The sequence below is a fragment of the Thunnus albacares genome, chromosome 7 (assembly GCF_914725855.1).
Source record: "Thunnus albacares chromosome 7, fThuAlb1.1, whole genome shotgun sequence".
Lineage (NCBI taxonomy): Eukaryota > Metazoa > Chordata > Actinopteri > Scombriformes > Scombridae > Thunnus > Thunnus albacares.
The window spans coordinates 31,361,841-31,380,093 of NC_058112.1; the positions used below are offsets into that span (position 1 = coordinate 31,361,841).

Sequence of the window (18,253 nt, forward strand, 5' to 3'; positions counted from 1 at the left end):
AGCTAAAGGGAACTTATGAAGGAGCTCTGGCTAATCAACAGGTCTGCAAATCAAACCTGAAGATAATAAGTCTTGTTTTGAAGGACATCCCACGGGAACTGGGTAAAGACTAAATTTAATACTTCTGTCACTTTAAAGGACCATACCAGTGTTTTGCGTGTTTAAGACAAATAACTAACATGTGCTTCCATTACTGCTCACTTCCTAAAACTTGCAGCCAGACTGTATCTTAGTGTTGTTGTATCTGCTGAATGACAGTAGAGGTGAAACAACAATATAAACTCAGTGTTTGTGATGTTGGAGTTGTCCCTTTGTTTAAGTAAGTAAGTAAGTTTATTAATAATGGGCTCAGTTTCACCATTAATGACTGCTGGGAGCAGTGTGGGGGGTAACTGTTACTGCTGCAGACAGGTAATAGTCACATTCTGCTTTCTTATGAAGGCGATGACACGGTTACTCTGCTGTCTGAATTTCTGTCTCAGTGTTTGTGCCAAAATCTCTAACAATGGACCAAAGTTTGTTTCTATTACATACAGCCAGAGCAACTTCAGGAGAAAAGCAGAAACATGTTGTGAGGAGCCTGGCTGTCAGCAGTAAGAGTAAATATATTAAATAATGCAGCACTGAGTCTTTAAAAGAAGATGTTCCAGTGATATAAATCATTGAGGAAAATCTCTGTGCTGACATGTTTGAAGTTTCTCTTTTTAATAAATACTGTGTTTCTGACACAAACTACTGGGCAGCGGTCACTGATATCCAGAACAACAATACCAGACGCAGAGTAAATGTGGGGTTTGTTAAAATGAGGTCAATTAATGTAGAATTTTCATGTTCAGTCCTGTTGTTTTGGATATTATTAGCTGAGAGGTTCAATTCAACACAAATATCTTTAAGTCTGATTGGCTGGATCAGTCATGGTTAAGGTCACCTACAATCATCAGCTGAGATGATGCATAAGATGATCACAAGTTCTGAATATCATCTTCGCCAGAGAGTTGAGCGTTGACGCGACACAGATGTTCAGAGCAACATCGTCACATTTATCAGGCAGTGGTGAGAAACCAAGACGATGAACAGAGAAACTATTCCTTCTAATCCTTTCTCTCTCAACCCAACCGGTCAAAGCAGATGGCCGCCCACCTAGAGTCCGGTTCTGCTTGAGGTTTCTTCCCGTCAAAGGGGAGTTTTTCCTTGCTGCTGTCACCAAGTGCTGCTCATGGAGGAATTGTTGGGTCTCTGTAAATTAAAGAGTACGGTCTAGACTTGCTCTATGTGGAAAGTGCCCTGTGATGACTTCAGTTGGAGTTGGATATTGATATGTTTTAAAATTTCAGAGGACTGGCGAGGAATGACGATATCATTACAGCCTACATGAAGCACAACGTTTTGGGCCAGTGGGTTTTCAGCCAGGATGCTGGGGATTTTTTCCATAATATCGCACACCTTAGCACCTGGAAAACAAAATGTCTCTGCACATTTACTCTTAACGTTCCTTACAATTGAATCTCCAATGATGAGCATGGATGGGGGGGAGTGGACCAGTGGGTAAGACTGCACCCGTGGTGGTGAAGTGGATAGTCCAGGCTGGACAGAGTGATGGGCAGGAGCTCGCTGCAGCACCGCGGTAAAGAGTGGTGTGGAGCGGTGAGTCTCAGTGTGAGAGGAGCGTCTAGGTGGAGGGATTGGAGGTGACAGAGAGTTGCGGAAACCACGAGAAGGCAGAGGGGATGGAGGAGGAGAGGGCTGGGGCTCTGCAACCAAAGGAGGACAGTCATGTAGGTCCAGGATATCATACTTATTCTCCAGCTGGATGTTGTATTGGGAGGGCGCATGGAAGGAGTGCCCCCCTTTCCTGCTGCAAGAACCGACCAGTGACCAGGGCTTCTGGTGGGATGGAGTGGGATTGACCAACGCTTTAGGTCTAGCATCCGCAGACAGGGATGTCGCAGGCACTTACACACAACTGCTCCAATCAGAGCCCACAGTGCTGGTATGGCTTTAGCAAAAGTGTTTGGTGAACCATAGGGAGACAAACAGCAGAAATTTACCAACACGGGTCCAAAAAGTGGACCCAATGCGGTGGTTAGGCCTCAATTTGCCCTCTGAAGTACATACTGGCACCCGATGACTGTGGATTCTTGCTGAATTAGCTCTCAGTGCTAAAAATGTTAAAAACAAGCCGGATTTACGCTGGCCTTGGCCAGCTGTCCAAATCGAGAATGTAACTTAAAATTTGAGCACCTGATTATTAAAACCTTGTTCTTAGTTAAAAACTCATGGTTAAAATCAGCCAGTAACTAAAAATATAATGTAAAATGTGGCTTAAAAACTGGATCAACTGTCAGGTTATGACAGAGCTGCTGACGGGTATCATTGAGAAATATAATTGGGTATCATCTGCATAGCAATGAAAATTTATGTAGTGTTTCTGAATAATATTACCTAAAGGAAGCATATATAGGGGGGAATAGTATTGGTCCAATCACAGAACCATGTGGAACTCCATGTCTAACTTTTGCATTCATGGAGGATTCATCATAAACATGTACAAACTGAAATTGATCTGATAAATAAGAGTTAAACCAGCTTAATGCAGTTCCTTTAATGCCAATTAAATGTTCCAGTCTCTGTAATAGGATGTGATGGTCAATGATATCAAATGCAGCACTAAGATCTGACAAGACAAGTACAGAGAGAAGTCCTTTGTCTGATGCAGTATAAATATATATATATAGAACATTAAACAAGTGTTTTACAGTCATAATAAAGTAAAGCTCATAGAACTCATGATGAATATTTACTATTTTTTAAACACATTAGTGTATCGTCAGCGTAGCAGAGGAGATGAATAACTGAAAAACTGAACCTTATTCATGTGTTTACAGGTGAAAATACAAAGAGCTGAATATAACCTGACTGTGAAACATCATGTCTCTACTGAAACACATCAGATCTGCTGCTTTACAAGTGTGAGTTCACTGAAGTAAAGTCATGAATCACTGTAATGTCAAAGTAACTGAGTTTAGTTCACTGAATGTAAGAAAACAAGATGAATACAGTGTTGTTGATGATGACCACATTAACCTCCTTGTTGACCCACTGTACATGTTAACACTCTACAGCTGAAATTATTGGTTGATAAGTCGATTGACAGAACATCAGTTGGCACAGTTTTTGATTACTGATTAATCAAAGCCATTTTTTAAGTCAAAATGTCAAATCTTGTTTGCTGGGTCTATTTGACCTAGTTTGGATCAATACAGCAGCAACAACATCAGGTTCACTTTATCAATCTGTTGCTGTGAGCCAGTGTTACACACAACAAGCTTTAGCTACAAACTGTCACAGATTTATTGTTTCTGGTACAAACGATGTGAATATGACATTCATCAGATACACAAGTTATTAACAATCAATAACAAACCATCACATGTCAGTTTAAACAGAGCAGAGTAGATTATAACAAGGTTTAGTTTGGATCAATAATAAAAAATAACAGTGAAACTGTCTCAGAACAACATGAACTCAGTATTGTGTCGCTGCTGTTTGGATCCAAACTGGGTCAAATTTAAACTCAGTGATGTTTGTTGTCAAGTAAACTCAACATCTTTGTGTTTGTGACAAAACAAAACATCTGAATATGTTCATAATGATCCACATTTATACACTGATCAATCAATGGATCATTAGAGAAGATAATGACTGGAATAATACCAGCTGTCCCTCAGTTTGATCAAATACAACTGGAAGCAGCCGGAAGATAGAGGACAGTCAGAGCTCAGACTGATTCAGCAGATTTATGGAGGAAACCTGGAGGTCTGAGGCTGCTCGGCCTGGTTGCTGATCCACACTGATGTTGGTCAGTTTAGGTTCACGGCTGCTGAAAACAGTTTAATGAACATCAGCAGAACATTTATTCAACTAATCATCATGTTTATAAGTTCTGAAAGAATCTGAAAAGTAGAATTAATTAAATTAACTTGAAATGAATTAAAGATATATTTACATGAAGTTATTGATTCCTTTATGTTTTGCAGAGCAGGACACCACTGAGCATGTGCAGGACATGTACTGTCAGGTGAACAGGTGAGTCAGCTCATAAAAGGTTAATAATGTAAAAAGAGAAGGAGGAAACTGATGAACTTGTTGTTTCTGGCTTCTTCAGATTATAATCAGAGCTGTTTATGAAACTATGTCCTGTTTGTTTCAGCTGATCTTCTCTCTGATTGGACGACTCACCTGAAGGTCTCACCTGTCCTGCTGGTTTCTACCTGAATGGAGTCAGACCGGATTCATTCAGTCACATGTTTAACGTTTCATGTTGACACTGATTCTCTGCACTTCCAACCATGACCACCGGGGGCAGCGAGTATCTGATGTGAGAGCAGACTGCTTTCTGTTTAAAGGACCGCTTCACTGTTCTTCAAGTGTGTCTTAAAACAACAATCAGACATGTGTTTCTTGCTGTAATCATTCCTCCTGTTCATACTGACCATTAGAAGATCCTTTCATAATACACTTACAATGGAAGTGATGGAGGACAAAATCCACAGTCCTCTTTCTGTGCAAAAATTTATATAAAAGTTTATCTGAAGCTAATATGAAGGATTTTGGCCTCCATCACTTACATTGAAAGAACATTTGAAGGATCTTTTAATATCCAGTATGAACAGGAGGAATGATTACAGCGAGGAAAACCTCTTTCACTGTTCATATGGACACCTGACTGCTGGTTTAACACACTGGAAACACTGTGAACTGGTCTCGAAATGAAAGTGAGGCTCTGTCCCTGATGATGAAGATGAAGACTCTGCAGAGGTCAAAGGCTCATGAGCCCAATGGATAATATGAGTTGTTAACAGCTCCACCAAATAGTGATTTTTCCCTCTAAACTTCTCACATGCTTTCTTTTCAATAAATGTTCAAATGATCCAATATTTCACCAAAAATCAAAGATTAGAGAAAAAGTCCAGAAACTGAAAACAGGTTTGTGTATCAGAACTTTGTTTTTTCTTCTTTCCTCTCCCATTAATCATCTCACCACCCCTCAGATTTATCTGCTGACCCTTTGGAGGGGCCCGACCCCTAGGTTGGGAACCACTGGACTAAACTAGCTAACTGTATATAAAGTAGTGTAAACTAGCTCCACCTCCAGCAGCTACAACAGTAACATGCTGCTCTAACACTGATGCTTCACTATTAATAATCTAATGATGTCATATATAATAATATATCAGTCAGAGGCACCAAACCACTACTTTTACTGCAATACTTTAACTACATCAAGCTCATAATACTTATGTACTTTTACTGCAATACTTTAACTACTATGCAGGACTTTTGCTTGTAATGGAGTATTTGTACTTTTACTGCAGTAAAGTATCTGAGTTTCTTCTGTCTGATCGCTGCTCTGACATTATAACTGTGTGATGATTGATTATTGATAAGCAGCAGATCCTGATCAGGACTCTTCCTCCTGATGATGATGATGTTATTAAAGTTAGTCATTAACAGTATGACTTCATATTTGAGGACATTTAACTGAATCTATGTGTCAGTGATGTAACTTCAACTGTTTATTATAAAATGTGAAACTCTGCAGATGTTGAGTTTATTTGTTTGATTTCATAATAGAAATAAACAACAAAATGAAGACGAGAATTTATTTACACAGTAATAAAATCCAAACAAATACAACAGAAATATCTTTTAATATTGAGATTTTGTTGAAGATGTTTGATTTTAAATGATCAAAGTTTCAAAGAATTTTAAAAATGTTCATTTCCATGAAAACCAGTAAACCGCCTCCATCCAGTCTGGTCTGAAATGATGCAGGATAACATGTGGAAGTTGTTTTGACAGCAAACATCTGGACTTTAATATTTTACATTTTTACTTTCACATTTAATGTTTAATTTAAATGAATATTTTCTAATAAAAAGTGAAACTGCTGTTCAGTTATTCAGCTGATGATCGCAGCTCAGGCCAACATTTATTCTCTTCTCAGACTTTTGTTCTTGATGGAGTCAATCTGCAGCTGTCTGAGGCTACCTGGTCATGTGATCTCTGCTCTGTGATTGGCTGAGCTGTGTGTAAGTGCTCAGCTGCTGCTGACTTTCTGTTAGTCACTTAGAGTCTGTCAGAGTGTTTCAGAGTCTGTAAGAGTCTGTCAGAGTGTTCCAAGTTCACACAGCTGCTGATGAAGTTGTGGGAGCTGCTCCTCATCCTCTCCTGTGTCCTCTGTGTCTCAGCAGACAGTAAGTCTTTTACTCTTTGAACTCATTTCAGCTCTGAAACACTGAGAGAAATACAGACAGACAGTGTTTCACTCTGTTTTCTCTTCAGTTCTACATGAGGATCTTAATATCGTCGGCTGTTCAGACTCTGATGGAGAGAACGTGTTCACACTGGATGGTGAAGAGCTGTTGTACGCAGACTTCAAAAACAAGAAAGAAGTTTACCCTCAGCCCAGCTTTATAGATCGTATCCAGTACGAGGAAGGAGCTTATGATGTTGCTGTGGCTAATCAACAGATCTGCAAATCAAACCTGAAGAAGAGTCGTGTTGGTATGAAGGACATCCCACTGAATCTCGGTAAAGACTAAATGTAATACTTCTGTCACTTTAAAGGACCATACCAATGTTTTTGCATGTTTAAGACAAATAACTAATATGTGTTCTCTCTGCCACTCTACTCTCTTTTAAACAAATGGAGTCATGTCCTACGAGGGATGATTAAACTATTGATTTGTTTTATACGAACATCAAAGAGAACCTATTATGCTCATTTAGCTCTATTTTTTTATTTTTGTACTCACTAGAGTAGCTCTGCATGATTCACATTTCAAAATACTCATTATTTATCTTATACGGGCCCTTTATGCAGCCCCTGTCTAGGCCCCCCTCTCAATGGGCCCACTCCGTTCTGAATGGCCAGCTTTACCTTTCAGAGTTTTGTAATTTTACCGTCAATGCAAACCATATATTTCGTACTGTACTGCTTTAAATTAAAAGCTTTTAAATGACTAACTAACAGGAGACTTTTATTGTGAAGAACTTACAGGAAGTGAAAACGTGTTCCTAACAGAATTAACGGAACTTCGTTAGCGGCGCTAAAAACCGGTTTAACTGGATGGATTGTTTTGTTCTATGGAGGATGGTGGAAATGACAAATGTTACACTAAACTGCAGCAGGCTGAGCAGGAACAACTGGTGAATGAAACATCCATAATTGTGTGAGAGCTGGGAAGCAGCTTGCACACTATGTTATCTTCTCTCTTTATTATTATTATTATTGTAACCCTGTTAAAAAGGGACAATAAATAGTTTAAATATGTTCATGTTTGATAAAATGTGATTAAAAGTATTAAGAATAATATTTCATGAAGGTTGATAAAGTTTGTTTAAAAATAGTTTAATAAATAAGTTTAAAAAGTTTAAAAAGATTCAAATATGCACTTTAAGATATTTCATATTATTTTGAAAAGTCTCAGGGTTAAAGAGGAAGTACCGATTGAGAAAAGTGTAATTTTGGTAATTAATTGGTTAAGATCTGGCTAAACAGGAAGTGTGTGTATTTTGTTGTGTGAGCGAGAAACTTGACATGCAAGAGAGAGAGCGCGCGATACGGAGCAGAGAAGGGAGAACTGCCTGGCGTTTAATATGTTACAGTGAAAAAGTATGCAGAGTACGGACACTGTTTATGAATAATAGGTAGAGATAAACGGACAGTGAGTCTCAAAGGACTGTTATTCAGTGCAGCACCGTGTTCGAGTTTAAAGGAGTACTTTGGCAAAGAGTGTTCAACAAGGAGCACAGCTAACAGCTAATGTAGCTCACATTAGCTTAGCTACGGACTTCATCTGCGTGCAGCTAAACCAGCTACTCAACTGGTGAAGTTCGCCTGCGGTGGGCCGGACCTGTTCAGTGTGATCTGCGGTGAGTTCTACCGGGAGAGTGGGAGAAGTCATCTGCAGCCGACGTGGCCGCAACACGCTGGTCCTGACAGGAGGAATCGTCTACCTCATCCCATGTATCAGCAACCCGCTGGTATCGCACAGGGGACGAGGAGTACGCCATTACGGCAGTGAGTTGCCATCTGTTTTATTTCAGCGCTTTAGCGCGAAGCAGCCATTTTGTTTCTGGCTACAACGCACACAAGCATCGCTTCAGGCCTGCATCATTAACACTGGGTACCCATATCCTTTTCAGTTAGTTATAACTGCCGGCTTTAGGTGTGTTTCATTATTTGGTGGTTTTATAATGAGTGCACTCAAAAGGGGTATTTGAATATTAAGAAATTGATCATTTAAAAGGTACTGAAAAGTCTTTTGAACTTGAGTGTTATTTTTGTGTTTTATTTTCATTATTAAAAGAATATTTGTGTTTACATTTACAACAGTAAATCTTTAAAACTTACTTTTTTCTTGTCATTTGTATAAGTGTCTGAGAAATAGTACTGTTGATGTTTACCAACATATTGAGAGTACTTTTATTTCAATTGGCAAGTGTTTAGGAGAAAGGTATAAACTTAAAGGATACTTTAATTCTTATTTCATTTATCTACAGTTTTGATTAAAAACATTAAAAATTAGTATTAAAACATTCAGTGAGTAAATAAGTGTCTTACATTATAGAATAAATAGAACTTAGTTCACCAATATTATATTACAGTGTACTTGTCATTCAGTATTAGTTAATCTTAAAGAAAGAGATTTCTAAAACATAAAGAACTTGGGAAGCGTACCTCATAAAAATAGACCAGCCGTCTAGAGGGCGCTACATAAAATGGAGGCACCGCTGGGATTGTGGGTTAATTAATGCTGAAATTGGTGATTTGTGACTGTAAATTTCCTAGTGTGTGAACTATTCAACTGTGAAAAAAACTAAGAAAGACAAACAAAACAATATATGGTGATATTTAACTAACAGCAGCTAAAGTGTCACAATGTACAGGAACCAGCTGAAGAACTGGTGTCGAGGTGAAAACCTGGATGAGAGCCATGCCTTGCTGACCATCGTTCCTGAGAAGACAGAAACAGCACACATAGTAGAGATTTTGCAAACTGTAAAGTGCTTGGGACGGGTACAAGTGAGAGGAAGAATGTTAAACGAAACTACAAATGAAGTGCTGGTGCTTTGCGAGTGCAAAGAGAAATTGACTGATGCAGACGTCCCAAGTGAAGTTTTGAGCTCAGATGGACAAACTGCATGGAAAATATTCACTGTGGCTCAGAGCTCAGACCCCGAGTTGGACTTTAACCGTAAACTGCATGCTCTTCTACAAGCAGAAGGAAAGTCCACAGAGGATGTGCAGGCCTTGCTGACCCCGCACATACCTCCCTCTACAGAAGCCATCCTTCGTGCTGTGGGCGATCTGTTTGATAAGACTGTCAAGCCCTCAGCAGAAAGTGGAGGATACCGCCGCCTGCAGATCTTTTCCGGTATTGTGCCTACACCAGCAGGAGAGGAACAATTCGACCACTGGTTAGAGCAAGCTTACCTGATGGTTGAAGAGAGTGAGGGTTCTGCTAAAGACAAGAGGAGAAAGATAATGGAGAGTTTAAAGGGGCCAGCTCTGGAAGTGATAAAAGCAGTGCGTCTCTCCAATCCTGACATTGCCCCTGACAAGTGCCTGGAGGCTCTGGAAAACGCCTTTGGATTAGCAGAGTCTGGAGACGATTTGTATTTCACATTCAGAATGCAGCAGCAGCAACCTGGTGAGAAGCTATCTGATTTCCTCAGGAGATTAGAACGTTGCCTGTCCAAAGTGGTACAAAGAGGTGGTCTCACTCCCCTAGCCATGGATGGTGCACGGCTTGAGCAGCTTCTGAGGGGTGCAGTTAATGCTGATCTGATGTTAATCCAACTGCGACTGAGGGAGAGAAGAGCTAATCCCCCAACTTTCCTTGAGCTCCTGAAAGAAATTCGTTCAGAAGAAGAATATGAATCTTCTCGAGCAAAGCTGAACCATTCAGTGTATACAGTTCCCACCAAGCTTCAAGAAGAAAACAAACACTCAGAGATACAGAGTTTGAGAGCTGAAATTAAAGAAGTGAAATCAATGTTTGCTGCGCTCTCTACACGGGACAAAGAGACACAAAATGAGAACTTTCAAACTAAAGTGAGAAATGTCCCAGAGACTAATGCTGATCCAGAAGTGATAGCTCTGAGGAAACAACTGAAACAGTTACAACAAAAGGTGAACTCCAGATTACCTCAATCGTCTACACCTTCTCCCACAGTGATGACTGTAAACACTCAAAACAGACAAGGGGCTGAGACAGAAGAGCGTTTCTGCTATCGCTGTGGCGAAAATGGACACATGGCAGGGAAGTGCAAAAACCCTGAGAACCAAAGCAAAGTGATCCAAAGACTCATTCAAGCTCTCAAAAAGGCTAAGACCCATAGCACTCAACCTACTACTGATGTCCCCTCACCCAAAACTGACTGCACTGTGAGGAGGAGTGTAGTAGATCAGCTTGCCCCAACAGGCATACCAGAGGGTCTAATAGGGCCACCATCTTTGGAGCCTCTGAAAGTTAATGGACATTTGTGTGATGCATTACTCGACAGTGGCTCAAGAGTTAGCATCATCTTTGAATCCTGGTACAGGAGACATCTTGCTGATACTCCTATTCGCCCAGTAAGTGACCTTAACATTTGGGGTTTAAGTGACTCTGATTACCCTTATCTTGGCTATGTGGCAGTGGACCTAGAGTTTCCCAAAAAGGTAGCGGGTACCCCAACAGCCCTGTCAGCCCTGGCTCTCATTTGCCCCGATCCACCCGGTCCTGATCAGACACCTGTGATCCTCGGGACAAATACCAAGGCTAACCTATCCAAGCGGCTAGCCCAGCTGCGTGACAATAGAGTTGAAGGCACTGTAGCCCACGCCTTTGGCATACAGAACACTTTCCCAGAAACAGTGAAAGAAAAAGCCATTGACTTGTCAAATGAAGAGGATGACGAAATAGGTTGTGTAAAGTTGGAGGGTCGAAGCTCACTTGTCCTACCTGCAGGTGGCAGCATTAAAGTAGTCTGCAAAGTGGTGCTTAGAAAGTCCATGCCAGATGACATCTTGATAGTAGAGGCCTCCAGTACAGCTACTCTCCCATCAGGCGTCATGCTCCAACCTATGGCAATACCCAGTAATGCTGTGGACATTAACCGGCTGACAGTTGTGGTTCATAATGAGTCGCAGAAAGAAGTGACCATTCCTGCCGGTGCTGTCCTGGGTCACCTATGTGTAGCTGATGTGGTTACCACAGTGCCAAAACAAAAGCCAGAGACTGAGGATGCTTTTGATGTCAGAATGATCGACTTTGGTGAGTCACCTGTCCCCGAAACATGGAAAGCAAGGCTCAGACAAAAACTGTCTGAAAGAGCAGATGTATTCTCTCTTCATGAACTCGATGTGGGACTCGCCAAAGAAGTGGAGCACATGATCCGCTTATCTGATTCACGACCCTTTCGTGAACGCTCCAGACGCATCGCCCCTGCGGATATTGACGACGTGAGGCGTCATATTCAAAAGCTACTAGCTGCAGGCATCATTAAAGAGTCCAGAAGTCCATACGCATCGCCCATAGTGGTTGTGAGGAAAAAGAATGGGGATGTAAGGATGTGCATTGACTACCGCACACTAAACAGCCGCACTGTACCAGATCAATACACTACCCCACGCATCGATGAGGCTCTTGACTGCCTGTCGGGTAGTAAATGGTTCTCAGTGATCGACTTAAGAAGTGGTTACTATCAAATAGCCATGAAAGAAGAGGACAAAGAAAAGACTGCCTTTATCTGCCCTCTCGGGTTCTACCAATTTGAGAGGATGCCTCAAGGCATAACTGGAGCTCCTGCAACCTTCCAGCGCCTCATGGAGAAAGCAGTTGGAGACATGAACATGCTCCAAGTAATAGTCTATCTGGATGATCTGATCATATTCGGAAAGACCCTGGCAGAACATGAAGAGAGACTCTTAAAGGTGCTGGACAGACTCAGAGAAGTAGGGCTCAAGATTTCACTTGACAAATGTCAGTTTTGCCAAACAAAGGTCAAGTATGTGGGTCATATTGTGACTGCTGAGGGTGTTGCTGCTGACCCTGCAAAAATCGAAGCTGTGACCACTTGGCCCCAACCTTACAATCTCAAGACCCTACGATCCTTTTTGGGTTTTTGTGGTTATTATAGACGATTTATCCACAACTACTCCTCCATCGTCCGCCCTTTGACTGACCTCACTAAAGGTTATGGCCCCCCTCAGCGTAGCAAAAAGCCAGTAAAAGGGAAGAGAGATGTTTATTTGGATGAGAAGGAGCTGTTTGGAGACAGGTGGGACGAGTCATGCACTGAAGCCTTTGAAAAAATCAAACAGTGTTTGACAAACGCCCCTGTGCTCGCCTTTGCAGATCCTGATAAGCCCTACACACTGCATGTCGATGCTAGCCTTACGGGACTGGGAGCTGTGCTTTATCAGGCATACCCAAAAGGCTTGCGACCAGTGGCGTTCGCAAGCAGAAAACTGAGCTCGTCAGAAAAAAACTACGCCATCCATCAGTTAGAGTTTCTGTCGCTGAAATGGGCAGTTGTGGAGAAATTTCACGACTATCTCTACGGAGCCCACTTTACCGTGCGTACAGACAACAACCCTCTAACTTACGTCCTTACATCAGCAAAGCTCAACGCCACAGGACATCGGTGGCTGTCGGACTTGTCAGTGTACGATTTTAACATTATCTACAGACCAGGTAGAAATAACATCGATGCTGATCTGTTGTCACGCATAGAGGCAAGAGATGAGGAGACGGAATGGCAGAGCATCTCGCAGGCTGGAGTCAAGTCAATATGCCAGCGAGTCGGTGTTCTTGGCCCATCGGCAGACTCCCCCAAGTATGCTGAACAGCTTGGAGCTCCACCTGACTGCATTCCTGACGTGTATGCTTTCCCCACACGTCTTCAGCTTAACTCACTGGAACAAATGTCCAGGCAGGACTTAATGGCAGCCCAAGCCCAAGACGGCTTGATAGCACCCACCATACAAGCTTTAAAGTGTGGCAAGTGGAAAGACAACCCAGAGTTACTCCCTATGAAAAGAGAGATGGGTAAGCTGGTCATGACTGACGGGTTACTACATCGGGTGAGCACATGCCACACAGGGAAAAAGACACAGCAGCTAGTGCTACCTGCCAAGTTCAAAGCAGTAGTACTAAAAACCATGCACGATGACCTTGGTCATTTAGGAGTGGACAGAGTCACTGACATGATCAGGAGCCGATTCTTCTGGCCAAAGATGTCAGTCGATGTAGAGCAATATGTGAAAAACTGCGGAGAGTGTGTGCTCAGGAAGACTCCATGTCAAAGAGCTGCACCGTTACATCAGATAGTGAGCTCTGGACCTATGGACCTCGTCTGTATTGACTTCCTGTCTATGGAACCTGACTCAAGAGGAGTGAGTAATGTGCTTGTCATAACTGACCATTTTACGAGATACGCCCAAGCTTTCCCCACTCTCAATCAAAAAGCTCTCACAGTGGCAAAAGTCTTAGTGGAAAAGTACTTTGTACATTATGGCTTGCCATCTCGTATTCACTCTGATCAAGGCAGAGACTTTGAGTCTCGACTCATTAAAGAGTTGTTAAAGATACTGGGCATACAGAAGTCAAGGACCACCCCTTACCACCCCCAGGGTGATCCCCAACCTGAACGCTTCAACAGAACTCTGTTATCCATGTTGGCCACACTCAACCAAGAAAAGAAGCGGCAATGGAGTCAGCATGTAGTGCACCTGGTGCATGCATACAATAGCACCAAGTGTGACGCCACGGGATACTCCCCGTATATGCTGATGTTCGGCCGAGAGGCTCGACTCCCGCTGGATGTATGCTTTGGGACATGCCCAGATGGCAAAGTTGACCAACCACATTCTGCATATGTTGCCAAACTGAAAGAGGATTTGCAGACAGCCTATAACCTGGCCACAGAGGTCTCTAACAAGAGACACCAGCAAAATAAAAAGGCATACGACAAGAGACTTAGGTTCCACAAACTAGAACCTGGCGACAGAGTATTGCTGAAAAACCTTGGATTGAAGGGAAAACACAAACTGGAAAATCGCTGGTACAATGTCCCTTATGTTGTAGTGGATAAGTTGCCAAACTTGCCTGTTTACAGAGTAAAGCCACTAAACGTCAAAGGGAAGGTCAAAACATTGCACAGAGATAATCTCCTTCCCATAGGAGATCGAGTGAGGATACCAGTGCAGGAGGAAATGGAGAATGTTCCAAAGAGACCTGTGACTCGAAGTCGTGTCCCCAACCGACACAAAAGAAACTCCACAGATCACACTGTACAAAGAGAAAGCCATACCTTGAGTGATTCTTCTGATCTGGAGTGTGAATGGCCGACCAAACCCTATAGGGAGTTAATGGGAAATCTCTTGCGAAGGAGAGAAAGACATAGTGCTGAAGGATCAGAGCAGTTGGAAGTCCTCAGTCCTTCAGAAGAGAGTCACTCAGAGAGAGACCACTCTCCTGTAGAGCATGTTCCAGATGTCCCTCAAGCAACCGACTCTGAGTCAGGACCACTCTCCAGTGAAGATGAGCAACTACCCTCGAGCTGTTCTAATGTACATGTGACACCAAAGCCAAGTAGGCCAAAAAGATCATTGAAACCAGTTGTAAGACTTACCTATGATGAGCCAGGAAAGGCCAAAGATCAACCCATTACCATTGTACATAGAGGGGTTACTATAAAAATTGGTAAGCACTAAGCTGGGTCTCATAATCTCACCCTTAATACTTTGAGTAGAAACTTAAGTTAAGTTTTGTAGTCTGATGAGGACATCAGATGTTTAAAGGGGGGAGGGTGTAACCCTGTTAAAAAGGGACAATAAATAGTTTAAATATGTTCATGTTTGATAAAATGTGATTAAAAGTATTAAGAATAATATTTCATGAAGGTTGATAAAGTTTGTTTAAAAATAGTTTAATAAATAAGTTTAAAAAGTTTAAAAAGATTCAAATATGCACTTTAAGATATTTCATATTATTTTGAAAAGTCTCAGGGTTAAAGAGGAAGTACCGATTGAGAAAAGTGTAATTTTGGTAATTAATTGGTTAAGATCTGGCTAAACAGGAAGTGTGTGTATTTTGTTGTGTGAGCGAGAAACTTGACATGCAAGAGAGAGAGCGCGCGATACGGAGCAGAGAAGGGAGAACTGCCTGGCGTTTAATATGTTACAGTGAAAAAGTATGCAGAGTACGGACACTGTTTATGAATAATAGGTAGAGATAAACGGACAGTGAGTCTCAAAGGACTGTTATTCAGTGCAGCACCGTGTTCGAGTTTAAAGGAGTACTTTGGCAAAGAGTGTTCAACAAGGAGCACAGCTAACAGCTAATGTAGCTCACATTAGCTTAGCTACGGACTTCATCTGCGTGCAGCTAAACCAGCTACTCAACTGGTGAAGTTCGCCTGCGGTGGGCCGGACCTGTTCAGTGTGATCTGCGGTGAGTTCTACCGGGAGAGTGGGAGAAGTCATCTGCAGCCGACGTGGCCGCAACACGCTGGTCCTGACAGGAGGAATCGTCTACCTCATCCCATGTATCAGCAACCCGCTGGTATCGCACAGGGGACGAGGAGTACGCCATTACGGCAGTGAGTTGCCATCTGTTTTATTTCAGCGCTTTAGCGCGAAGCAGCCATTTTGTTTCTGGCTACAACGCACACAAGCATCGCTTCAGGCCTGCATCATTAACACTGGGTACCCATATCCTTTTCAGTTAGTTATAACTGCCGGCTTTAGGTGTGTTTCATTATTTGGTGGTTTTATAATGAGTGCACTCAAAAGGGGTATTTGAATATTAAGAAATTGATCATTTAAAAGGTACTGAAAAGTCTTTTGAACTTGAGTGTTATTTTTGTGTTTTATTTTCATTATTAAAAGAATATTTGTGTTTACATTTACAACAGTAAATCTTTAAAACTTACTTTTTTCTTGTCATTTGTATAAGTGTCTGAGAAATAGTACTGTTGATGTTTACCAACATATTGAGAGTACTTTTATTTCAATTGGCAAGTGTTTAGGAGAAAGGTATAAACTTAAAGGATACTTTAATTCTTATTTCATTTATCTACAGTTTTGATTAAAAACATTAAAAATTAGTATTAAAACATTCAGTGAGTAAATAAGTGTCTTACATTATAGAATAAATAGAACTTAGTTCACCAATATTATATTACAGTGTACTTGTCATTCAGTATTAGTTAATCTTAAAGAAAGAGATTTCTAAAACATAAAGAACTTGGGAAGCGTACCTCATAAAAATAGACCAGCCGTCTAGAGGGCGCTACATTATTGTTGTTGTTGTTGTTGTTGTTGTTGTTGTTGTTGTTATTATTATCATTATTATTATTATTATTATTGTGTAAGAGCTGTGAGGTCATGTCCATTTGCACCTAAAAAATTTTTTGTCTGTAATTGATTACCAAATTTTTGCCCCCTCTGTGCTGAAAGTCTAGCTCCGCCCCTGGCTGAGAGGATGTACAGAGAAACTATTCTTTACATTAATTTAACACTCTACTTTACTTCTGGTCTAATAGTTAACTCCTCATTAGGAACATTGGTACTCAGCCAGGTATATATATATATATATATATACTCACAGTAATGTAAGATACAGTAAGTATGCACATGTATTTTATGTAATATTGCAGAAATATGAGGTATACAGGTATGAGGTATTGTATGGAAGTACGTATATGCATTTACAAAAATTGCATACACATATATAGATAGATCAACAATTAAACTTTAGAGGTGTAGTTATGGATCTGAAAGTGCAAGTGAATGGTAAACAGTACTGGATGAACAAAAACACAGAAGACATATGGTTTAAAACCTTTATGTCTTCTATCTAATTTTTTGGCTGGAATATATAAATTCCAACTCAATAAAACATTATTGATAATAACAGTGTTTCTGTTCAGATCCTCCTTCCAGTCCCATCATCTACACCAGAGATGACATAGAGCTGGGAGAGAAGAACACACTGATCTGTCATGTGACTGGTTTCTATCCTGCTCCTGTTAAAATCTACTGGACGAAGAACGGAGAGAACGTGACTGAAGGAACCAGCATCAATGTTCCCTTCCTCAACCAAGACATCACCTTCAGACAGTCCTCCAGACTGGAGTTCATCCCTCAGCAAGGAGACATGTACAGCTGTACAGTGACTCACCCAGCGACCAAACCACTGACCAGCATCTGGGGTGAGAAACTCTTTTTACATCTGTCTCCAAATGTGGAGGTGAAGCAGCCTGTTAATGTTTCTGTGTGTTTTCTGTCTCCAGTTGTTGAGAAGACCCAGCCAGGTGTTGGACCTGCAGTGTTTTGTGGAGTGTGTGTAACTCTCGTTCTGCTCAGTGTGGCAGTGGGAACCTTCCTCACCAAAGGAAATGAGAGCAGCTGATTGACTGGTTATGTTAATAGGATCCTAGGATCCGCATCTCTCCCAGTTTTGGTTTGTTTTGGTACTTTTCTTTTGCATTCAGCAGAAGCATATACACATCTCACTCATCCACACATTACATTCAACTGATGCAGTTACTCTCCACACCTCATGCCTTTTGTATATAGTTATGTTGTTTTATTTTACAATAAAATCAATAATTGGCACCTGAACCTGACTTGCTTACTCTCTTTGTCACACTCATTGAGCCAGTTTGCCTATATGGGTCATACAGGCACATAGGCTGCGACAAACATGGGAGACCAGACGAGTTTACCAGTTAGAATAAGTATATTTATTTACAAAGTAATAGGCTAAATGAAAACGGAAAAATGTGGAAGTCAGTAATCAGTGATGTAGGCATGTATGGATGTGTGTGTGTGTGTATATGTGTATGTGCGTCAGCAACAAAAGACAAAACAGCCACGCCGCACCACGCTAGGAGAGGAAGAGGTGAGAAGAAGAGAGGGAAGCATCGTGGAAGGCCAAGCTTTATACACAAGACCACATCGGGCCCAGGTGTGGCTCATGAAGCCAATGACGAACCTCCGCCCTGCCCTGGATCTTGCAAAACAAAAGGAAACTGGCAAACAAACCAAAACACAGGTGCACCTAGTGGAGCGGAGGGGTCGTCACAATGGGTATAGACTAGGGTGTGCTTGAATACAAATACATTATTTGGCAAAGCACAAACAGTGTCTTTTTTTACGAATATTTGTTTCATACAAATATTTTAAAAATTA

The 18,253-nt window shown here is 41.4% G+C and overlaps 1 protein-coding gene and 1 long non-coding RNA gene across 3 annotated transcripts in view; both read left to right on the forward strand.

Moving 5' to 3' along the window:
• Window positions 1–18,253, forward strand: part of LOC122985399 — a 365,027-nt gene that overhangs the window by 226,397 nt on the left and 120,377 nt on the right. The gene's annotated exons all lie outside the window — the stretch shown is intronic.
• On the forward strand, window positions 6,126–17,683 carry LOC122985365 (mamu class II histocompatibility antigen, DR alpha chain-like). 2 transcript variants are annotated; one of them, XM_044355962.1, is made up of 4 exons: window positions 6,126–6,257; window positions 6,346–6,594; window positions 16,990–17,271; window positions 17,353–17,683. In XM_044355962.1, exons 1-4 carry the CDS (start codon window positions 6,200–6,202, stop codon window positions 17,469–17,471), a joined length of 708 nt encoding a protein of 235 aa, XP_044211897.1. In that variant the 5' UTR covers window positions 6,126–6,199; the 3' UTR covers window positions 17,472–17,683. The 2 variants fall into 2 exon arrangements, with proteins under 2 accessions (XP_044211897.1, XP_044211898.1); XM_044355963.1 differs by having other exon boundaries at window positions 6,128–6,257; window positions 16,990–17,293; window positions 17,353–17,423.

Excerpts from the sequence above, each read along its gene's own strand:
- LOC122985365 (XM_044355962.1), top strand. The coding sequence starts at position 6,200 with ATGAAGTTGTGGGAGCTGCTCCTCATCCTCTCCTGTGTCCTCTGTGTC. Across the intron at positions 6,595-16,989 it reads GGACATCCCACTGAATCTCG|ATCCTCCTTCCAGTCCCATC; the intron begins GTAAAGACTAAA and ends GTTTCTGTTCAG. Across the intron at positions 17,272-17,352 it reads ACCACTGACCAGCATCTGGG|TTGTTGAGAAGACCCAGCCA; the intron begins GTGAGAAACTCT and ends TTCTGTCTCCAG.